The sequence below is a fragment of the Musca vetustissima genome, unplaced genomic scaffold (genome assembly GCF_032173495.1).
Source record: "Musca vetustissima isolate MV318-11 ecotype Yass unplaced genomic scaffold, APGP_CSIRO_Mvet_v1 utg35390, whole genome shotgun sequence".
In the NCBI taxonomy this organism is placed as follows: domain Eukaryota; kingdom Metazoa; phylum Arthropoda; class Insecta; order Diptera; family Muscidae; genus Musca; species Musca vetustissima.
Genome location: NW_026888960.1, coordinates 81,316 through 107,140, shown reverse-complemented (window position 1 = coordinate 107,140; position 25,825 = coordinate 81,316). Strand labels below are relative to the sequence as shown.

The 25,825-nt window shown below is 33.2% G+C and overlaps 1 protein-coding gene across 1 annotated transcript; it reads left to right on the top strand.

Moving 5' to 3' along the window:
- The first annotated feature begins 5,867 nt into the window (after window positions 1–5,867).
- Window positions 5,868–24,987, top strand: LOC133336749 (THO complex subunit 2). The gene is given in 22 exon segments (XM_061545030.1): window positions 5,868–5,962; window positions 6,323–6,736; window positions 7,194–7,359; window positions 9,327–9,574; window positions 9,638–9,771; window positions 10,017–10,264; window positions 10,328–10,471; window positions 10,538–11,100; window positions 11,160–11,346; window positions 11,410–11,681; window positions 13,046–13,163; window positions 13,225–13,569; window positions 13,629–13,913; window positions 13,982–14,187; window positions 14,256–14,358; window positions 14,507–15,230; window positions 15,301–15,909; window positions 16,980–17,023; window positions 22,671–22,793; window positions 22,795–22,849; window positions 24,616–24,671; window positions 24,763–24,987. Coding segments are annotated over 22 exon segments (5,364 nt in total).
- Window positions 24,988–25,825: the final 838 nt, after the last annotated feature.

Here is a 25,825-nt window from a genome sequence, read left to right as displayed (position 1 = left end):
TAAAAAAGAGGTTTTGCAAAATATAACGCGAGGACAGAACCTTAAAAACTATTAAAACCAAAATCCGACATACAAATTATTGAAAAAAAATTCGCGAAACCCAATTTTTCCGACTTTGAAAATTGTATGGTCCAGTAATATTGATCTGGGAACCAATATATGCAATGGAAATACCAATAAGGAGGTCAGATTCAAAGATATGAACAGTTCTAAAGCAATAGTAATAAAAAACAATACATGAAGTTGGGAGAAAACATCATTATTCGTCAAATCCTATTGTCTTTTGAAAAACAGTGGTTGCTGGTGGCGAATACGCATTCTATATTTTATCTCCGATTAACACCATCAGTTGCGAATAAAATGCAGTAGGGAATAAACGGTTCGATCTATTTATTTTCGAAATAAGATGTATTTATATTGCCAGAAAACCGTCCATATCTTTGAATCTGACCTCCTTATTGCTATTTTCATAGTATATTTTGGTTCCTAGATCAGTAATAATGAACCATAAAGTTTTCGAAGTTAGAAAAATGGGGTTTCGCGATATTTTTTTAAATAATTTGTTTGTCGGATTTTGCTTTTAATAGTTTTTAAGGTCCTGTCCTCGCGATATATTTTGTAAAACCACCTTTTTATTATTCTTAACATATTTGGGATGTTTTGAAGCCGCGACAACTATATTTAATACTCTGATTTTGAGATTAGAACGAGAAATTACGAAATATTAAATGAAATATAGCTGGAGAATGTATTGAACGTAAATGTGAGAAAATACTCGCGAAAAAATGCCGTGGTTTATTGGAATCGTTGCCAAATCACTTATAGTATGTCGTTACCCGCAATGGTAACTATAAAAAGACCAAACGTGTTCTATGTAACAATTTTCTCTAAAATAATAATAAAAAGCAAAATACTTTTTTGTGATAAACATTTTTGGATTGTTATATATTTCGGCCGATATCTTCGAGATCAATAGGTCTTACGCTGTGATTATTGCAGAAATACGATCTAAATATGTCCACAAACATAGTCCATCATACATAATTCATTTTACATCCTTAGTTTGCTGGCTTTAGGCGTATATATTGGAATTTTTTAAAATTTTTATTGAGGCAAAATACTTATTACACTCACTGTATTTCACAAATTCATTACAAATTGAATTTAAATTCATTTTTCTATGCTCATTCCCATACGATTACAAAGACATGAATCCCACCACTCTGAACTTTCACCGATTATTTTCTTCAATCTATTTTTAATGTTTGTATAAATTCCATTACAATCATTAAATTTCACATTTTTTCTATCGATTTCACTATAATTTCATAATATTTTTCGTATTTAACACTGTAATATTTACAATTTAATGTCTGCGAATAATTTTGCACCAACTGATCCCTGCATTTGTTATTGTTTCTTCTTCCCGCTATTACATTCACAGAGGTCTGATAACACGAGTTGTTGGTTGTTTGGTGGCAAGGCAACTAATTAAACTTGTATTTTTTGAATGTAATAAATATTTATATGAACGGAAATGTCACAAAATTCATAAAAAATGAAAACTAAAAATTCTTTAAATGAAATAAATAATTTCGGAATGATTGTTTTAAAAAAACTTGTTCTGTTCACTACAAAAATACATAATATTTGACAGTTTTATGCCCTTCACAACTATGTTGTAATGGATTATAGCTTATAGTATCGCCCAATTATTTAAGCCTTGCGTATCCCCTTAAGTTTGTAACGGCGCGAAATATTGGTTCTAGACCCACCTTTTAGTATACCGATCGTAATATATCGACTAGCTGAGTCGATATAGACATGTGTGCACGTCAGTCTGTTCATTTTACAGCGGGTCAAATGGACCCAGTCTTTTGGGAGAACAATGACAAAATTTCTATTCTGTAGCCTGAAGGACATACAAACGGGTTGATAGTATATTCAAGAGGAGTGGTTGAGTTTACATTGATCCCATCATATTGTTGTATATATTGGGATGTGGCAGTTGTACGATGATAATTACAGTTGTCTACGTATTTTGATTGACTTTATCTTAGGTTGGGAAAAAAGTAATCCATTATTTTTATATGAACTATAGGTTGCACCGTTTTATTTTATGATTTGTTGCCATTTTAAAGGTAACTTCATAATGCCTCTCTCATAGAAGTTCTGATCTCTATTTGCAAAAAACAAAACTCTAGTAGTAGATTTTCACAATTCTCCCTAGATACTAATTTTTTATTATTATAGAAATTTTGCAATGAAAGAAAAAGATGACGGATGCATTAAAACTTCCCAACCAAGCTCCCGAAGTTTCTGGCGAATCTCTGCAGGTGTGTGAGGCCTAGCGTTGTCCTGGTGGAACACGACACCTCTCATGTAGGCAATTCTGGCCATTTTTTGTCAATTGTATCTGTAAGCGGTCTAGTTGTTGACAGCATAGATCAGAATTTTGCTTTTGACCATATGGAAACAACTCATAATAAATAATCCCCTTCCAGTCCCATTCCTGGCCGTTAGCCCTGGTTTGGCCACCGTTTGAGGTGCTTCACCGCCCTTTGACCATGATCGTTTTCGCACAGGGTTATCGTATGTCACATATTTCTCATCTCCAGTCACCATCCGTTTAGGAAATGGGTATATCTCATTCCGTTTGACCAAGGCTTCACAAATGGAAATTCGATCCATCTTATTTTTCTGTTAATTGGTGTGGCACCCGAACATCGAGCTCTGTTTTGAATCCAGCTTTGTGTAAGTGGTTTTAAAAAGGTTTATCGTCGTTTTTTTAGGGCCTTCGATCATTTCTCCAATTTTATCGACATTTTCATAATGGATTTTTTTTTTTATTTTTACATGAGGTTCCGGTAATGGTCAAGAACGACACCTACATTATCCGGTGATTATCAGATGATATTTAGGTTTTCTAGTCACTCTTGAGGCCACTTTTGAAACCTGAACATCACATATTTTACACGGGGAAAGGATTTGGTCAACTATTTATTTAGGGTCTAATGAACCCAGTAATTTGCGTGTAAAATAAGCAAATTTGAATTGTATAGCGTAAATGTTTAATCCGGGAAAGCATGATTCGGAAAATATGCCCGATTATAGGTTCTAATCGTTTCAGAGGCAAATGTCGCAAAGTATCGCCCAGACATGGAATACATTTTGTAAGTGCACATAAAGGATAATTTCCTATTTATTACGAAACATGTCATTATAAATCGATATTGCTCACGCAGGGAAAAAATATACGGGATTTCTTCATTGAAGTCCTTAGAAGTCGAATCGTTTCCTTATGACTATTTACTTACTTTTACCGGCACTGTATGTGTAGAATTTCAAGGTTGATTCTTAATATAATAAAGTGCTTCTAGTATTATTTTAATATAATACCCGGCCCATAATACAGTCATTTCCTTTATTAAATTAGAGGTTTTTAGATGAGTTCCCTACTTCATGAATTAATAAATTCTGCAGATTTTTATTAATTCAGGAAAAGAAATTCAAGAAAAGAAACACGACAACCCTGTTAAGAAATCAAAACTATCCCAATGCAATTATACCCCATCATTGCTATTCTCATTTATTCTAATAAGAAAAATTCTCTGTTTACCGTTAGGCATATTGTTGTTTTTGTGTTGATAGAGAGACAGAGTAAAAACACATGACTTACCAAAGAAGAAATGAAAACAAGGGAAACAACAGCAATTTATGAAATTTTGTTATTAAACAATATTCACTTTTTAAGATATTTTCGCTTTTGTTCTTTTATCGCACACACTATTTCATAGATATCTGTTAATTTGTATTAATTTTTTCCCTTAAAGGCATATACATGGAACACCATGACATTTTTGATATTTTTTTAATTTTTGTGGAAATTCCATTATCATTATTAAATATGACACTTTATTCATCAATTTCACTATTATTTAATAATATTATTCACATTTAACACTGAAATATTTGCAATTTAATGTCCGCAAGTAAATTTGCACCTACTGATCACTGCGTTTGTTATTGTTTCTTCTTCTCGCAATACATTCACAGTGATATGATAGCACGAGTTAATGATTGTTTAGTGGCATGTCAACCAATTAAATGCATATTCATTGTGACGTTATAATTCTGTAATTGAATGGAAATATTGTAAAATTGAAACGGAACGAAAATGAAAAATAGCTTGAATAGTTTAAAAATATTAAATTGGAAAAAAGAATATATAAAATGTATCCTCGAACCTGCAAGAATGTAATATAAATATATTTTTTTTACAATTCTGTTCCTTTACAAATGAAGTTTCGCTTTGAGTATTTCTCAACTCTTTATTGCGCGTTTTTTTTTTTTTTTGCAGAATATAACAAACTTACTCAAGTCCGGAATTTGGCGCGGTGGGTACAATTGCCGTGGGGCATAATAAAGAAGCCAATCTCTGACCGGTGTGTTTAGGATCGTTGTCTTGGTAGAAAATCCAATGTTCACCAAGATTTAAAATATCGACCGATGGTTTCAGATTTTTTTCTAGAATAGATTTATAGGGGTACCGATCCATATTTCCCTCTATAAACACTAACTTCCCCACTCCAGATGCAGCAACGGCACCCCAAACTATCACGTTACCACCTCCGTGTTTAACGGTCGGAACTAAATGTTTAGGATCCATAGCTGTATCTCGTTTTCACCAAACTTTAGCTCTACCGTCACTTCCAAATGTATTGTACTTCGATTCGTCTGTGAACAAAACTTGTTTCCAGAAGTCAATTCCCTTATCAATATATTTTATGGCGAATCGCAATCAAAATTTACGATTTTTTTCGCTATTAAGTCCGCTTTTCAACAGGCAGATTTTTATTTGGCAAATTTTTTGTTTTCTGTTTTGAAATTTTCGCTTGCTTTTCCATTAGCAAATTCTTCTTTGCCAAATTTGCGAATCAAAATACAAAAGAAAGAAAAAAAACGCCAAAAGTGTTTGCATTTTAAAGATTTTTTTAATATTTTATTTATTTTTTATATATTTTATTATATAAATTGCAAAAATTAAAAATTAAATTTCACTTTTGTCATCACTTATTTTTTTCTTTTTTATGAATATTTTTTAATTTGATGTAAAGTTCAAATTGTTTTTTGCTTTCATTAATTAAATGATCTATGAAACAGAACTACATCGTTACTTTTTTCAAATAGCTCATAGACTTGTGGAAACGCCGAAATGTTGGCCCCCATATTACGACACCATCTGCATATAATTCTAAATTTTAACTGATTTGAATATATATTAAAATAGAAGATTCCTAATACGTAAAAAATACTAAATACATTGGAATTTCTATTAGGATATTTGGAATTGAAAATCGGATATACTAATCGGCCAATTTAACGATACCCTCAAATATTCGGTATTTTTGAATGTTAACCCTTTTTTAACCTAATTGGCTTCCTACTGAAACATATCGGTTTACGTTTTGCTATAGCTTCCATATAACGGTACCGCTCAGGTATATTCAAATATATTTAATTTAAACACATTTTTACTTTTACAATATGATAGATAGGCCCTACCTTGTAATAATTATATCATTTACATATTGGTACTTTTAAAGTTGTAGTCGGATTTTCCCTTTATTGTGGTTGTTTTTTTGGAGGGTAAACACACCTTTTTGCAAAATATTGTCGATATGGAATCATCTTGTATATAAACCTTACATAAATGTCCCCTTTATATTTGCATATTATATAATATTCTATACGGTATTATCATTAAATTACGTATTTATTATTATCTTGCGTATAAAAACATCAGAAACATTCAATTCAAAGAAAATGTCTTTTGCCATACGTCAAAATAAAAGACGCCATTTTACATGACATTGTTTGGCAACTCTGAAGCATATGCAACCCAGACGCCGTTGTCAAACATTCACCAGTCGACGCCGGTTAACTGTCACAATAGCTACCGGTAGACCGATGCAAAATCGACTAAATTTTTTTTATATTTAAATGTTGTTGTGTTCTGGAATGTGCAATTTTTGGACAATTTTGGTATAATAAACCAAGCATTAATAAACAAAATCGAAAATTGACTTTGCGGTTTCCTCAAAGATCAAAAGTCGACTTCGACTTTTCAATACAAAAAGTGTCGATTAATCGATTAGTCAAATCTCGATTTACTTATCCCTATTTCTGTGCATCACATTAAAGTGAATTTTTTTGTGATATACGCTTGCTTTTTTGCCATAGCAGAATTTTGCTTACGGAAAAGCATTTTAGCATAACCGAGACGTTACAAAAACACCCAAAAAGTATAAAACTTTTAAAGTTTTATACAATTATCGCGTAGTGCAAACGAAAAAACGCGACGCGGTTACATGAGGCGCTTGAGAAAACCCACAGCAAAAGGCAAAAGTGGTGAAGACACAACAACGGCGGCTAGTGGCGGTGGTGCAGCATCATCTTCAAGTGATATCAACGTTTCCAGCGAAAATACCTCCCGAGAGGATAGTGCGACGCATGGTACCACAACAAATAATACGGAAAATATATCGCCCACCACCAGCACCCACAAAACGTTGGTGACAACGACACCAACCAAATCATCGAAGTCGTCACGACGCAACGCAATGGATACAACAAATGGCGGCGGCGGTGGTGGCGGGAGCAGCACAACCACCACGGGCAACCTCCTCAGTCCGGATGTGTTTAAACATTTCGAAAAGTCGGGAAAGAGTGAATTGTACGGAATCGTTTATTTACCTAGTCAGTCAGTCTGTCCATTTAGCTCTCTTGTCTGTAGTTATACTTGAAGAAGAAGCATACTTTAGCACCCGAATTACTATTTTTGGTGAAATTACCCTTTAATCTCTGTAAATTCTGTTGTCACATTCAATTGACCACAAAAAATACTCAAAAGAAAGATTATTTCCTAAGGATGCCACGATCCAGCTTTTGCAATAATACCGGCATATTTGCTTACATGTCTATCCCCCCAAAAACAAAATGGAAATGAATATTGCAAATAGTTTTCATCATCCTATCCACAATGAAATCAAATAACTGCTTATCTCCTCAGACAGACAGCAGACAGTCTGTCAGTCAGACACACATAAACTACAAAAAAAAAACAACTAACGCTTGGCTTCTTGTGTTTGTAAAACATAAACTTTTGTGTTCTTGAATAATTTTCGTTTTAGTTTGAAATATTTAAAACAACATTGCCGTGACAATGAAAGTCCATATATGGGAGCCAAGAGTGATTTTAAATTTGGTGTCTCCAGTGCCATATATGATCTATTGTGGCAAGGTGTTCGATGTAACCTGAAAAAGGATACCGTATTGAATACGCTGAGTGAAGTTGTGGTAAGTGGAATTTAAAAATTGGTCACTTTATTTTTTATAATATATCAATACAGTAAAAACTCGCTAATCCGGATAATTGATTGCAGACCCCAATCCGGATTATCGAGTTTTATTAATTGGTTTAAATTTATATTAATTTGGTGATAATTTAATTATTTTTATGCTTTTATTAAAAATGAAAATTATTCATTTCAAAAATAAGAACTTTGAATATAATAGGTACCATTTTCAATTAAATTTGCAACGATTTTTTTATTAAAATAAAAAGTAACGTATCTTTACAATCCGGATTTTTGAGTCAAATAGGTCAATCAATCCGGATTATAGGATACGCAATGGGTTGTGAAATGCAGTCCGGATTACCGAATAATCCGGATTATTGAGGTCCGGATTATCAAGTTTATACTGTATTTTTAGATGTAAGATATAAAGAGTGGAAAATTTAGTCAATTTTATCAGTATCGATTTTTTTTTGGTTTTAAAGGACTCTAAAGCGAACAACAAAATCTAAGTTATTTTGGGTAGTAACTAGGTGATCCGTTTTAATTGTAAATCGTTTGGTTGTTTTGGAACTTTTCATAATCTTAACGTTAGGACCTGTTGCTTACAGATTCATATCTGTATTCCTTTGACAATGTAGATATCAATATCTGATATAAAATCTAAAGTCTAACTATGGGTTTTTGTAAAATCTCCTTGGAATAACAAATGCTTTGAATGTTTGTGAAACCTGCTATCTTCGCTTTTGAAAAGAAGTAAGACCTAAGGAGCCAGTTGGCCCCTATGGGCGAAGCGAATAATTAGAGGGCCTGAGGCCAGGATTATTTAAAAAATTGCATTTAAAGACGTTCATGGCTACTATAGAAACAAGTCAAATTTTTTTAAATTAATGTCGTTGATATTGAGAAATATATATAAAAAACAGAAATCTAAAGGCCCAAACAGTATATGTGAATTATTGAATTGGCCAGAGTATACATATGTATTAAGACAGAGGATCTAAGAGATTATTTGTTTACGCTCGAGAAGACAGTACAAATGATTTACAGGGCTATAGAGTCGAATGGACATGAGTATATACGGGGGAGAAAGAAAGTCAATATGTATGAAATAAACGGGCACGTGGGCAGAATACATTTTGGAAAAAAATATTTTTTGAACTTCTAAATATATCGAGTAGGTCTGAATAGTATTCACACCGTTCTCTAAAACATTGCAGAAAGGTGGTGTATGTAAATCTGAACCGATTTTCTCGAAACTTGACACACGTCATTCTAGACTTAATTCAGTACACTATGCCAAATTTCTTGCAAATCGAAATATAGATAGGGCCTTTGGTGTACCATTTATATAAAATCAGACAAAACTACATATGGGAGCTATATCTAAATCTAAACACATCATTATGGACCTAATACAGTACCTTATGCCAAATTTCTTGCAAATCGAAAGATATATAGGGACTTTGGTACACCATGTACCTTAAATCTGACGAAAATATATATACGAGCTATATTTAAATCTGAACCGATTTTCATGAAACTTAACACACATCATTCTAGACCTAATTCATTACGCTGTGCCAAATTTCGCGCAAATCGAAAGATATATAGGGTGCACCATTTACATTAAATTGGACGAAAATATATATGGGAGCTGTATCTAAATCTGAACCGATTTTTCCCAATTTCAATAGGGTTCGTCTTGGAAAAATAATTTAAAAAGATACAACACCTGTTTTTGATCTTCAAAAAATATGTATTTTTAAATTCATATTTTTTTTTGATGTTTGAAAACATTTCAAAATAATTCAGCCAATAATCGTTCTTATTTTTTTTATTTCATAATTTTTTAGATATTAAAAAAAAGTTTTAATAAAAACCCAAATTTTTTAGATTTTTAAATTTTTTTTTATAAAAATCCACTTCTTTTTTTACCAAGTTCTAATGTATTTTTTATCTTTACAGCCCCTTCATGAAGACTTCCCCTCTCTCATCTTGGATGTGGTGAATGTATTGGATGCGGAAACATCTCTAATGACCGATGGCATACAGGAGGAGCGTTTAATGTTCTGTCAAATTCTCAAGGATTTGGAAAAAGTTATTCCGGATAAATTGATTAAAGAAAGACTGGAAATTGATACTCTGCAAGAAGTTGGCATTGTCAAGAATAAAGTGTTCTATACGAAATTCATTAAAATTAAAACTAAATTATAGTAAGTGGGATATTTTTAATTAAAAAAATAAATTTTAATAATTTAAATATTTCCTTTACTTAGTTACAAACAACGACGTTTCAATCTATTCCGTGAGGAAAGTGAAGGCTATGCCAAACTAATAACGGAATTAAATCAAGAATTTGAGGATGATGTTACCTCAGATAGCATTATGGATATAATTAAGTCGTTAATTGGTAAGGAGGCAATTTTTCATTTTTTAAAAATTCGATATTTTTTCTAACCGAAAAAGCGGCCATATAAAGAACGGCTGTCATATTTGGCTAGAAAAAAAAAAATAAAAATACATATATGCCTTGAAAAAATTTACTTTAGTATTGAAGTATTTCGAGTTTGCATTCAATGTTATTGGATTCAATTTTTCTCAATATCGACGAATAGGAATCATTCATTCGTATTATTTTGATTTTTCTTCTTTCAGGTTGCTTTAATTTGGATCCCAATCGTGTTTTGGATATCATTTTGGAGTCCTTTGAATCACGCCCAGAACGTTGGCAATTATTTATACCACTGCTCAGGGCCTATATGCCAAATGGTTCAATTATTTGTGAAGTTTTGGGTTATAAATTCCGTTACTTTGCCGATTCAAAAACACCACGTTCATTATTTCATGTCTGTTCATTGTTATTGAAATATGGTGTGATAGATTTAAATGATATCTATGTGTGGGTAAGTATCGAAAAACTTGTTCACTATTAAAAATAAAATTCAAATACCACTTTTCTTCTTTAGCTTTCGCCAACGGATAGTGCCATTACCAGTGAATGGGAACAAGATATAGCTGATGCTAAAGAATTTGTACGCAAAATGAATGTTATTGTTACCAATAAGGATAAAGAACCCGCCGAACCAGAACCTGAAAAGGAATATAATTTAGTAAGTAGTGAAAAAATAGTTCCCCTTTTCCATTATAATTAAAAATACCGTTCCTTTCTTTCATAGGAAAAATATCTTGCCAATCAAAAATTTGGCCTATGCGAAGGTCTACTCAAAGTAGGCGATTGGGATAATGCCTTGAGAATTATTAAAAAATTACCCGAACAATCGGTAGTGGTACATGAACCGATAGCCCGGGCCTTGGCTGAACTCATACACATCAGTATCGATCAGTTGTATCGTACAAAATGTTTTAAAATCTCCCCAGCAGCAACATTACAAAAACGTCGCCTAGCCGATGACTCCAAGCTATTGCAAAAAATACGAGCCAAAGACTTTAGTGATTTGCGGAGTTATGTTATCCCAATGGTTATAGCATTGGGTCCATCGTTACACTATGATACAGTGCTAATGTATAAATTGATACGTATTATGCGCACCATTATCATGGATATGGGTGTGGATAGTCAAAATTTACCACCAGCAAATAGTGAATCAGAAACTCTCTACAATGAAACAATGACTATTATGGATGCGGCAATATTGCCGGCGCTATCCTATTTGGATTGCAATTGTCCCATAGCTGAGGAGATATGGACGGTTTTGAAATATTTTCCATATCATTATCGGTAATAAGAATAAACAATTTATTTCTATGTAGCCAATACTGATTATATTTCTCTTTTAGTTATGCTTTATATGCCCGCTGGAAAAACGACACCTACCTCTTGCATCCCCAACTTATTCGCCGCCGCGGCAAGGCCCAAAAACACATTAAGGCCATTATGAAACGTGTCAGCAAGGAAAATGTCAAACCTTTGGGTAGGCAAATTGGCAAGCTCAGCCATTGTGCTCCGGGTTTTTTGTTTGATTATGTAAGCTATACGTTTTGGATTATTGTGACAATTTTTAATATTTATTTTTTCTTCTTCTTTTAGATTCTCTTACAAATACAAATCTATGATAATCTAATTGGTCCTGTCGTAGATTCTTTGAAATATTTAACTTTCCTCTCATTTGATTGTTTGGGTTATTGTTTAATTGAGGCCCTAACCATGGCCGATAGAGATCGTTTTAAACACGATGGCACATCCATATCATTGTGGTTGCAGAGTTTGGCTTCGTTTTGTGGTGCCATCTTTAAGAAATATAACATCGAACTGAGTGGCCTGTTGCAATATGTTGCCAATCAATTGAAATCACAAAAGAGGTAAGTAAGTCCTTCAGAACATATTTTCGGGATAAATTTTCTATAGAAATACCTTTTTCCTATGAGAAAAATTATTCGTATAAATTTTTTCTATAGAAAATGTAATCCGGATAAATTTTTTCTTATAGGAAATATTCGGACAATTTTTTTTCTCATAGAAAATAATATCCGCATAGAAAATATTATCCGGATAAATTTTTCATATAGAAAATATTGTCAGGATAAATGTTACTTATAGAAATATTATCCAGATATTTTTTATTATAGAAAATATGCGGATAATTTTTTCCTTTAGAAAATATTATCCGGATTATTTTTTTAGAGAAAATATTATCCGGATTATGTTTTCCTATAGAAAATGATATCCGTATAATTTTATCTAATAGAAAATATTATCCGGATATTTTTTCCTATAGAAAATAATATACGGATATTTTTTTTCCTATAGTAAAAAGTAACCGGATAATATATTATCCCAAAATTTTTTTCCTGTAGTAAAAAATAACCGGATAATATATTATCCCAAAATTGTTTTCCTATAGAAAATATCCGGATAATTTTTTCCTATAGAAAATATTATCCTCATAGTTTCTTCTATAGAATTCATTATCTTGATAATTTTTTCTTATAGAAAATATTATTCGGACCAATATTTTTCTATAAATATATATCCGGATAACTTTTTTCCTATATTAAATATTATGCGGATACATTTTTCCCTATAAAAAATTTTATATTATCCGGATAATTTTTTCCTATAGAAATTTTTCCTATACATAATATTATCCGGATAATTTTTTCGTTTAGAAATCATTCTCCGGATATCGATTTTTCATATTGAAAATATTATCCGGATGTCGATTTTATACATAATAGCTTTCCTATAGTAAATACTATCCGGATAATTTTTTCCTATAGAAAATATAATCCGGATATTTTTTCCTATAGAAAATGTTATCCGGATTTTTTTTATATAGAAAATGTTATCCGGGTCATTTTTTCTTATAGAAAATATTGTGTGGATAAACTTTCCTTGTAGAAAATATTATCCGGATACATTTTTCCTTTAGAAAATATTCGGATAATTTTTTTCCTATAGAAAAAAGTATTCGGAAATTTTTTTCCTATACAAAAAAAAAAAAAAAAATTGTTCGGAAAATTTTTTTCTATAGAAAAAAAATTGTTCGGAAAAATTTGTACCTTAGATATTTTTAGCTTAATAATTTATAGAAAATTTTAAAGATTTTATTTTTTTTCAAATATGTAGATTAAACCCTAAAAATTATTCAGATATCTAATTTTTTCTGAAAATTTTAATTAATTTTCCAAATTTAATTTCAATCCTCCCAATTCTTTCCTTTCAGTTTGGACCTGCTGATCCTCAAAGAAATTGTTCAAAAAATGGCTGGTGTCGAGTCGGCCGAAGAAATGACCAATGAACAGTTGAATGCCATGTGTGGCGGAGAGTTGCTGAGAGGAGAGGTAAGTTCCCATTTAATTTCATTACTTACCAAATCTAAAATTATATACTCTTCCTCCTCAGGCTGGTTATTTCAGTCAAGTTCGCAATACGAAAAAATCGTCACAACGTCTTAAAGATGCCTTGGCTAATCATGATTTGGCTGTGACTCTATGTCTGCTGATGGCTCAACAAAAACATTGTGTTATTTACCGGGAAACGGCACAATCGCATTTGAAATTGGTGGGAAAACTCTATGATCAATGTCAAGATACATTGGTACAGTTTGGTACATTCCTGGGTTCTTCATATTCCGTAGATGAATATGTGGAGCGGCTACCCTCCATCATTGCCATGCTACAGGATTATCATATCAATTCAGATGTGGCCTTCTTTTTGGCCCGACCCATGTTTACACATCAAATTAATGTGAGTGAGAATTTTTTTTTTTTGTAATTTTTTTATTAATTATTAATTTTTTACTTTAGCAAAAATATGATCAATTACGCAAAGCCGATCCCAATGCCAAGAAATTAACCAATAATCAAAAATTGCAAAAATACTTGGAGGCCACCAATTTAATTATGAATCCCATTGTTGAGTCGGTGCGTCCTTTGCATGGTCTCAAGGTTTGGGAAGACATCTCTCCCCAGTTCTTTGTAACATTTTGGTCTCTCAGCATGTATGATTTACAAGTTCCGCATGATAGTTATCAAAAGGAAATTACCAAATTGAAACAGCTGTCACAAATGGCGGCGGATTCTAAGGATTCGGTAAGGTCTCCATTATTTCCTAAATAAAAGAAATGAGTTCACCTTTTCAATTTGCTGTGTTTTTTTAGAATGCCTCAAAAAATAAAAAGGAACAGGAACGTTATATTGCCCTCATGGATAAGCTGCAGGATGAACGCAAGAAACAGCAAGAACATGTTGATAAAATCCTGCAACGTTTACAGCAACAAAAGGACAATTGGTTTTTGTCCCGTTCCGCGAAGTCGGCGAAAAACGAAACCATTACACAATTTTTACAATTGTGTCTGTTTCCAAGGTAGGTTGAGCTGCGATTTGAGTAGTAATTTTTGATGTTAATTTCTGGTTTTACTGTTATCTTTCCAGATGTACTTTCACTGCCCTCGATGCCTTATATTGTGCAAAATTTGTCCATACCATACACAATTTAAAAGCAGCTAATTTCTCCACATTGCTGTGTTATGATAGGGTAAGGACACATCTTTAATGCATATAATTTTTTGGAGACCCTATTTGGAGAAAAAAATAGAAAAATAGTCTTCAAGAAGTGACTCCTTTGTGATTCATTGTAATCGGGTAAATTGTATTAATCTTCCTTCTCTCTTCTATTTCCCTAGATCTTTTGTGATATCACATATTCGGTAACATCCTGCACCGAGAATGAGGCTACACGTTATGGACGTTTCCTCTGTGCCATGCTGGAAACTGTAATGCGTTGGCATTCCGATCAGGCCACCTTCAACCGGGAATGTGCCAACTATCCTGGCTTTGTTACCAAGTTTCGTGTCAGCAATCAATTCTCTGAAGCCAATGATCATGTGGGCTATGAAAATTATCGTCATGTCTGTCACAAATGGCATTATAAAATTACCAAAGCGATCGTATTCTGTCTGGATTCCAAGGAATATATGCAAATTCGTAATGCTTTGATAATCTTAATGCGTATCTTGCCACATTATCCGGTCTTAGCTAAATTGGCGCAGATAATTGAACGTAAAGTGGAGAAGGTGCGGGAAGAGGAGAAAAACAAACGACCGGATTTATTTGTTATAGCTTCAAGTTATATTGGCCAATTGAAGACGAAGGCGGCACAAATGATTAAGGAAAGTGATTTTCATCAGGTTACAGAACGGCCGGTTCGAGCGGAAACTGTGCAGGCAACGGCTACAACACCAACTACGCCAGCTCCTGCTGCGGCCACAAGTACAACACCAACCACGGCGACAGCAGCTGCCACAACTCCACCGATATCAGCTGTTATTAATTTAACCGGTAATGGCAGCAATACTCCATCCCTGCCCGCGGAAACTAAACAGACCAGCAATGGAGAAATTAAAGCGGGTAAGGAATGACAACCTAATAAATTATCCAACAAGATTATAACAATAATTATTTCTTTATTTAATTTTAGATAAACGCGACAAGGAACGCTCTGAGCGACCTTCGAAAATAATCAAACTCAATTCGGGTTCGAATGCCACCTCTGAACGTGAACGGGGAGAACGTGATCGTGGAGATCGCAGTGACACCGCCAGCGCGCGCAACATGACCACTGTCATCGATATCAGCAATGAACCGGTTATGCCAACCCCGATTATCATTTCAGATCGTGATACGGATCGTCATAGTAGTACTCGTTCTCTAAAAGACTCCAAAAAGGATGAACGCTCAAGGGATCGTGATCGTGACAGGGAACCAAGAGATCGTGAACGTGATCGTGAATCACATCGTAACCAAATATTGGATGATGTTATTATTGAAACCAGTTCATCGTCCCGATCTAAACGGGATAAACGTCGTGAGGAACGCTATCGCAATGAATCACCCGTCGAAATTATAGAAACAACACCAGCCGCGCTCAGTAGTAACAAGAATGACTATGATCGTGAAACACGTGATCGTGATTATGACCGCAGCGAACGTGCCAGAGATCGGGACTTGAGTTCCGTATCGAATGAAAGTATTGGATCGATGCAACAACAACAACGACGTAGTCAAGATGTTATTGATTATGAAAAAGGTAGGTGGAGAAATATACGGATAGAATTTCTATAGGAAAAAAATGATCCGGATATTTTCTATAGGAAAAATTATCCGGATGTTTTCTATAGGAAAAATCATCCGAATAATTATTTCTATAAGAAAAAAACATCCGGATAAAAATTTCTATAAGAGAAATTATCCGGATATTATTTTCTTTAGTAAAAAATTATCCGGATAAAATTTTCTACATGAAACAAATAATCGGTGTAATATTTTCTATAGGGAAAATTATCTGCATACTATTTTCTATAGGAAAAAATTTTCCCAATAATATTTTCTATAGGAAAAAAATTCCCAATAATATTTTGTATAGGAAAAAAATTATGCGGATAATATTGTCTATAGGAAAAAATTATCCGGATAATATTTTCTATAGGAAAAAATTATACGGATAATATTTTTTCCAAAGAAAAAAACTATACGGATTATATTTTTCCATAGGAAAAAATATCCGCATACAATTTGTGCTATAGGAAATATCCGTATACAATTTTTTATGGGAAAAAATTAACCAGATACAATTTTTTATAGAAAAAAATTATCAGGATAAAATTTTTATGGGAAAAAATTATCCGGATAATATTTTCTATAGGAAAAATTATCCAGTTAACATTTTCCGTAGGAAAAAATTATCCGCATATTTTCTATAAAGAAAATTAATATTTCCTATAGGAAAAAATTATTATTTTCTATAGTATTTCCTATAGGAAAAAAATTGTATTTTCTATAGGAAATAATATCTTCTATAAGAAAAAATTAATATTTTCTATAGGAAAAAAATATCCGGATAATATTTTCTACAGGAAAAAATATTCGAATATTTTATATACGACATGTATCCGGATTTTTTTCCTTTCGATAAAAAATTACCCCGAAAAAATTTTCTATAGAAAAAAAAAATTGAGATTATTTTGTAAAAAATTTTAATAGAAACATTTAAACGGATAATAATTATGCGGATAATATTTTCTAAATAAAAAATTAAAATTTTTTAAATGATGGATAAAACTATTGATTTGTTTGTTTTTGTTTTCCTTTCACTTTCAGATTCAAAACGTCGTAAAGTGGATGCATCATCTTCCAATTCAAAGGTTAGTATTTTGGTGGAATCGTAGTTTTCCTAAGTGAGTGTGAACGAACTGCAGCGGCTGCAGCAACGCATTTTCTTCAAAACAACTACAACAACCACAAAACAAAATCTACATCAACATGTATGTAAAACAACAACAACAAAAGAAACAGCAGTGACAAGAAGAAATCGACAACAACAACAACATAACAACAAGAATATCAAAACTATACGATGACAATCAACAGCCACCGTTTTGTTGTTGCAGTTTTTTCTTTTTCGCTGGCAAGCAAGTCAAGAGCAGCTAAGCAAAGTTTCTTACCAAACAACCCACCCACCGCATGGACATGACAATAAATGTGTTTGGCTCTGTTTGTTTCCTTTACTATTGCAACTGATGGCCCTGTGTACTAGTAGTATTAACACTTATAAGTTTTAAGCTAAGTAATGAACACAACTCTCAGGGTATATTTAGAAGAAACACATAATCAACACCGAATTTGGAAGAAGAAGAAAAAAAAGTTAAAAATAAGTTAAAAAAAAAATATTGGCTGGCCCAAAATGCAGAAAAGAAAAATTATAATTAATTCCTAATTTGAAATTCTATTTTTTCTTTTGTTTTTAATTTAAGTTTTAAAAAGAGTGAATTATCTTTTTCTTTTGTTTTTTTTTTCGTTATCCTTATCTTTAATGTAAATTTAATTAAAAATTTTGAAAGAGTTTTCTTTTCTGCATTGTTCAAAATTGAAATACTATTTTTAAGCAAATCTCTTACACACATATATATATATAAACCATTGGCCTTAATGGTAAGTACATAACTATGTATGTATTTCAAAAGTATCCTTTATAATACCAACAAAAGAGATGAAGATATATAGGGTAGGAATGAATTGGATTTAATTTTCGTTTATTTTGTGATATACATATATTTTTTCAAAAACAGAAATGAAGAGGAATTTAGTTTTACATAATACATCAATTTAATTGAATTGGATTTTTTATATTGACATTAAAGTTTTATAAGTATATAATTAATTTTTAAGAATTAAATTAGTTGTAGTTTTAAGTATATATAAACATATATGTGTTAAGGGACTTCATCATCTAATGACCAACTCAAGCGAAAATGAAAAAAAATTAAAATCAACATTAAAGGAGGGAGGTGATTTCTGTGTAATGAACAAACAACAAAGTGTGTGTGCGTCATCAATATCAACGTTTCGGAGAGCAACAATAATACTAAAGTGGAAAAATCCAAGGAAAAAGATCGTTATAATATAGTCCGTCCGAATCAGCAAAAGAGCATATCTAATTTCCAAAAAATGAATCATTCATCAGCTTTTATTAAGGAAAACAAAAAATATTTCCTTGGAAAAAATTTCAAGAGGACAACGAAATGCTGCTTCCCGACAACACCTTCGATGTTAATCAATAACGTTCATAAAATTGGACCTGCCACAATGTAAAAGCTGAAATAAGCAAATACCGCTGGAGAATTTTAAAGAAAATTATATTTCTTAAATGAGGAAATTGATGGATAAAATGTAAAAATATTTAAGAATCCTGCAGATACATCCAGCTACAACAACAGATTACTAATTTGGAATATTAGTTTCATACTAATGACAAAATTTGGACCATCATTTGCATCAAGTTTTATCAACCACACGAGATTCCTTACCAATCAATCAACTGCCTACTATAACGACAACAATCAACCGCCTTCTGTTACAGCAATAAAGAATTAACTTGGGTAATCATTCATATGTGCGTTGGGCCAATGCATTGTCCATAAAAAAAATTTTTCGACGGACTAAACTTGTCATGGTGTGTATATTCTGCCAAAGGATCCTCAGATAACATAAAAAATCTACAGTATATATTATCGATACATATGGTTGGAGATACTTCGAAGCATTAAATAAACATATAAATAATGCTGTTAACCATTGGCAAACATATCTCAAAAAATGTTTTTGAGTTTTCCCGTCCATATAATTTTCTACAAGTCATTGTAAACTGGAGTACATTTGCTTTTGGCCCACAACAACTTTCCACAACGCTGAATAATCATCGAGTCGTTTATAATGAAGATTACAATTTGCAAATTATGTCATAGGCATTCTGGTGTTTACAGTCGAAGATGTCCAGCTAATACCATCAAATCGTTGAAAATATCTACATACTATTTGGGATCCATCGTCCTTCTAAAGGACAGCTGTAAACATTGCCTGTGAGGAAAATCGCACAAATTCATTTCATAATCGAGAACCTAGCCCAAAGGGCCATTTACCATTTAAACGAATAATTGAGACAAAAATGTTGGGGATACATTTTAAAGGCCCTCGGAAATCGTCGACCATGAGAGATGTGATTTTACTACAATTTCTATAATATCAACATTATGGACCTTGAATACAAGTGATGGAAATGTCGTATTGGAATGAAATCAATTTTTGGTAACAACATACCCTACTATCAGGAGTGACTTTTGCTGATTATATGCATAAAAACTGGAGAAAACATTGAAATAGATATGTGGCTTCCAAAATTAAATACTATCTACATACATTCGAAAAATACCATTGAAAAATATAAAACACAATAAAAAGGATATCGACAGTGGAGGACTACGATTCAAACGGCTGAACTACATATTAAACAAATCCATATCAGGACACCAGTAATATTTCAAACAAACATTCGCAACTATCTGTGTTGTGTTTCGGCGACTTCAGAACAGTGTTGGGATTATTGTTCTCAGTAACACGAAAAAGCTGTCTACTTCAGTAAAATTAGCAACTCAACCATTAACGGATTACAAGTACGCAGCATTCGTATCATGACACCTGTAATATCTGATAGATGTTGAATACCTGCCTTCATTAGCATCTATGAATCAAACGGCTGATACAACAACATAGAAAACAAATCTATATCAGGACATCTGTAATATTTCATTTTACAAGCTAAGGACATTCCAGGAAGGGTGATTGAATGAAATGTCTATCACCATCAGTATTAATAATTTTATCTATGTTTGTCCTTCTTCGACGATCAGCCATCAGCTGTATCCCATAATATCATCAACATGCAGGCACTTGAATCGCTATAAAAATCAGAAGCTTTCTGCGACAGTTAAACATTTATTCATAAAGCTCGATCAGGTTCCTGACTTATCTGCATTTTATTTCAACTTTCTTTCGTTGACATGCATTCGCAACTAGCTGTGATTTGTTTCGGTGACTTTACTACAGTTTTGAGATCATTGTTCTCAGTAACGTCAAACAGCTGTTTACTTCAGTAAAATGAGCAACACAACCAATAACGGATTACAAATTCGCGGCATTCATCTCATGACACCTGTAATATCTGATAGTAGTATCTACGAATCAAACGACTCATACAGCAACAATAATATAGAAAACTAATCCATATCAGGGCATCTGTAATATTTGGCTTCGTAAGCTGAGGACATTCCAGAACGGTTATTCAATGGAAGACCTATCGCCATCAGTATTCATAATTTTATATATGCTTGTCCTTCTTCGACGCTTGTCCCATAATATCAACGTGCAGACAAATAGATATTAGTACCTGATTCGCTGCAGTAGAATTCCGAAGCTTTCTGCGACGGTTGAAAAGTTATTCACAAATCTATATCAGATTCCTTACGTATCTTCATTTTATTTTAACTTTCGTTGAAAAGCAAACGCTACCAGATGTTGTGTTTCGGCGAAAACTAATCCATATCAGGCATCTGTAATATTTTGTTCACCCAAAACGGATTTCAAATACGCGACATATTTAATACATTACTACAAAATAATCTTACCACTTCAATGTATCAGATATAACCAATAATATTATCAACATGCCGAGAAATATACTTGAGTATGCAAATTACAAAATTCTGCCGTTTACTTGATTTGTTAAAATGTTTGACAATTATACGTCAATCAAAATTTCAACAGAGGATCTACGGAAATCTCAAAATATCTTGTTTGTTATAACGTGATAGTTTGTGATAATCCATATCGCCACATCGTTTCTTAGGCCCTGAGGACTCTTTCGAATGGATACTGAATAGAATACCTGGTATCATCAACTGTATCCAATAGTATCATCAGTCATCAAAATTTAACTCTGTTCCCTTTAACTCTGTTCTTTGCGAATTTTAAAAATCCTCTACACCTATTTGGATAACGAGAGATGTGGAAAAACTAATTATGATCATCGATTTGAATCGATATTGTTAACAAATGCCTGTAGCTGCCAAAGTTCTATGGAGCTTTTAAGATGTTTAGCTGCAAACTTCAGCTTCAAGATATCTCGAAAATTAGATCCTTACCATTTAATATGAAGCCGTTTTGGAGAAAATTAGTTAACACTACAAATACTGCACAAAGATTTCGAGTAAAATTGGATGCCTGAGCTAACACTTTAAAAGCACAAAGATTTGGAGTATAATTGGATGCCTGAGCTAACGAGATTGAAATCAACATGAAATAAGGATTTTATTGAAGGATTCATTCGCACGACTGTGTCATATAAAGGGAATACAATTTAATATCGAAACATATCAACTTTAACTTTGAATTTGCTGTTATGGAAAACATCTAGGAGCTGGCAACGTCATCTTATTCCAAAAATGGAGTGATTCTGATTGAGAGATTTGGCTGGCCTTATCAGTCAACAAGTTAGCATTTTGGCTTACCATTTTGGTCGATTGCAGTTTCAATAACAAAAACGGCGAACTTGCAGAGCATGTACATAGGGAAAAAATAACATGCCTCCTTTACCTGCTGTATTACCTTGCTGTGGGTGTGTCAACGCTAGTAACTGTATTGCCGAAAAGTCGGTGAAAGCTATGAACTTTACAACCACATTTGTTCCAAAACAAATTTGGGAAATAAATCAACTATATGTCGTGTTTGAGCTGAAAAGTACAAAATGTCAATAAATCGATTGCTTGGACGTTTTCATCATACCAAAAAACAACATCACTATTTAATAGACCCGTCGTTGAACTATCACCTGTCTTTTCTTTTTTCGCCTTCGTCGTTGGATGTCGTTTGTTCAAGTACATGCAAAGTTTAAGCTGAGACGAAGAGAAGAACAAAATCAACATTAAAAATTGTGTGTATTCCAAAAGAAGAAATCGAATCGACACAAATCTGTATTTTCCGTCGTTTCAAATTTATGCTGCTGTCTATTTTTCCTTCTATATTCTATTGAATGGATGTTGTGTGTTCATTCACCTAATAATTAATGTAACCTTAAAATTGGACTTTGTGTGAAGAAGTTGTTTGTTCTCGGTGACCTGCAAAAGCTGCTGCTGCTCTCTCTTGTTGTTGGGAAAACTGTTGGTCTGTCAAACAGAACATAGCTTTAAAAAATATTGAAAACATTTGAAACTGTCCACACTGGGTCTGGTCATGGCGGTAAGTTTTTTTCATTAAAAACAAAATTGGAAAGGATATTAAAAGTTAGATTAGCTTATACAAAACAAAAAAAATGTAATGAATATTAAGACGAGGGCCTAAATAAATTCGAAATTTGAGGTTAAGTTCCAACAAAAAAGATTTATGTGGATTGGTGCTAAGTGTTGATGTTTAAAAAAGTGTTTTTGTTTCAAATAATTTATTTAATTTGTATATTTACAGAAGCAAAATCTCGACGATCATAGTGAACAATCGAAAAAGGAGCGCGGCCTCAAGAGCAAAGAGCGCAAAGAAAAGCTAACCGACGAAGAGAAAGATGCCCGTAAAGAACGTAAATTGGGGCGTAAAGCGTGAGCGTTTGGAAGAAACCAGCAGTTCGGAACATAAACGACGAAGAGATGGTAAGTAAATATTACTTTTTTTTTATTAAACCTATATTAAATATGTGGACCGATTTAGGAGACATTTTTTAAATTTTCTGTAGATAGAATACATAACATATATCTACAATAAATCCCTGCTATTTTCTTCAATAACATTCAGCATTCAGATGCCAATAAATGTTCATTGCAATTCTGCACCCATTTCATTGAGCATCCATCTTCGCAGAACATCAAGGGAGCAGTTATCCGAAAATGCAAGAATCTTAAAGGAGACTTGCAGCCCCTATCATTCACATCCAGCGAAGTAGAGGCAATTATCTCCAGAACCAATGACTTTGGTCCTGACTACATTTTTATGTGCATGTTAAAGAAAATTGGTTGAATAGCGCTGGGTTTTCTTACCAAAATCCTCGTATTATCGATTTCACAGTTGGTAATTCTTAATATTTGGAAAGTTGTTCAAATTATTCCAGTTCTAAACCAGATAAACCGATTACTCTTTTTTACCAGTAGCCCAGGTTTTAGAGTCCCTGCTTCCCTCCTTGAAACAGCAATTCGTTCTTGTTACCCACCAACATGGTTTTGCAAGATCTTACTTCCAAGATTGCGAATGGCCTCAATCAGCGACAACCAACTGAACGGACCATTTTGGCAGCCTTAGATCTGTCCAATGTTTTCGATATCAATCGTTGGCTAGCCAATTACCTTAATGGTCGCCAATTCTTCGTTAATTTCCGCGTGCAAAAATCCGAATATCGCAAGATCAAAATGGAAGTATCTCAAGGCGGTGTCCTATCTCCCATTTTATTCCATATATATCTTCCGAAACTACCCAGATATTTCAGTGGGGTCGTACGCTAATGACTGTACGGCTATTTCGAACTAAGGGCAAAATTTCCAACGATTTAGCCACCATTACCAACTTCTTTCAGGAGGGCAATCTAAAATTATCCAATCCAAAGTCTACTGTGTCACTTTTAACTTCCTGGACGCGAGAATCCAATTTAGAATTTGACATTTCCCCACCGTTCATAATCTGAATATCCTTGGAGTGGTCTTCCTCCTTTTCTCCTCGCATTCCAACTACGTCAACCAGAAGGTGACGGCTAGGAATAATGTTCTGAAAGTTTTGGCTAGCACCTCCTGGGGCAATGATAAAGAAACGTTGGTCACAAAATGCAAGGCCAGCGGTCGTTCCATCCTTAATTATGCTACCCCGGTCTGAACTTCTTTCCTTAGTGACTCGTAATGGAGTAGAGATCCTTGTAAACTCCCCAAAATAATGCCCTCCGAATTGCAAGCGGGTGTGTCCAGATGACGAGCGTCGGTGAGACCAGGATGCTGTCAAGCAACATAATGTGTTGTAGATTATACAGTTCCTGATGGAAGGCCTACCAGAGTTATTCTATTATCAATAAATAAAGAAGCCGCTTAAAAATTTATATATTAGGCCTTAAATAGATTTCAAGAACCTTCGATGTAGGCTTGTTGGGATTTTCTAATCTTATTCAAATTTATGGTATTCTCAATTTCGAGTTAGGTAACCTTTCTATTGTCTTGTGTAGAACGAAAGAAATGCTAATCGGTCTATAGTCCTTAGGTAGCGTGTGACTCGCCTCCGGCTTTCGAGATATAGGTCACAGTTACCTCTTTGCATAGACTTAGTATGTACGATAAAAGCAGACAAGCCCTAAAAATCCCTTGTAGTGAAACCAATACATCTTCGTTACTTCTTTATACCAATTCGTAAATTAAATATCACCTTCTCCCCATTCTCTTTACAGTGCAAAATGGTGACGATGATCTACAGCAGCGGGAACGTGATAAATATCATGCCAGAGTAAGATTCCCCTGAAACAAAAACCAACTGCTCAACGTCTTACTTATTGTTGTCTCTCTAAAACATTCCCAAAACGTATATTTCTCATTAGGATAAGTCACCGCATGTACGCGATACACGTGAACGTGAACGTTCTCATGAGAAATTCGAACGAGATCGTGAGCGAGGAGAACGTGAACGCGAACGCAGTACTCGTGATGAACGTAACTACGGTGGCAGTGGAGGAGGTGGTGGTGGTGGAGGCAGCGGCGGAGGCGGCGGCAGCAGCAGTAGTAGTACAAACACAAAATCAACACGAAGTCGTATTGGATATTAGAAGGATTCGTGAACCATACGCATACATAACAAAAAATAAATATGATATATGATAATTTTTAAGGCATTTTTTCTCCACACACACTCTCTCAAGCATCATTTTAAACATTTCTTATATCAACATTTTATGATGGTGTCTACAAGAGATGATGTGGTGACACCCCACGATGACAACAAATGAAATGGAAAAGAAAACAAAAACAACAACGCACGCAATTCAGCATATTTAATATTTCAAAAACCCACAACAACATCAGTAACACACTTAAATGTAGAATGTAATGAAAATGAAAAAAAAAAACATGGAAATAAAATTCTAAATAACCTCCGAATAGTTTTATAAACAATGGCAAACATTTTAAACTGATTGATTCATACAACCATATTTACAAAATAGAAAAACAACTGTCTAATTGTTTAAGTGAATTTCTAATTATTATTACGATTTTTTAAACATATTTCTCTGCTTAAATGTAATATGTATTTTTTAAACTGAAATAGTTTTCCTCATGGTTTATTATAATTATTATTTGTAAACACATAAATAAATTAAAAAAAGAGATCTAATGCTTGACATTTTTTGGGATGTCTCTTCTCCCTGTTCTCATCCAATATTTGGCCATAATATAAAACCAAAACTTTTTTTAATTATTGTCACTTAATCTCCTCCCCCCGTTGACAATTTTAAATTCAACATTTGATTAAATTTAAGTGTAAAGATTGTATTATTATATGTTTTATTTTTCTAAAACACTAAATGTTAACAATCACCACAACAAACAGAAACCATTTTCTAAACAAATGCAAAAACATACAAATCAAAGTAACAAAAATCTTGA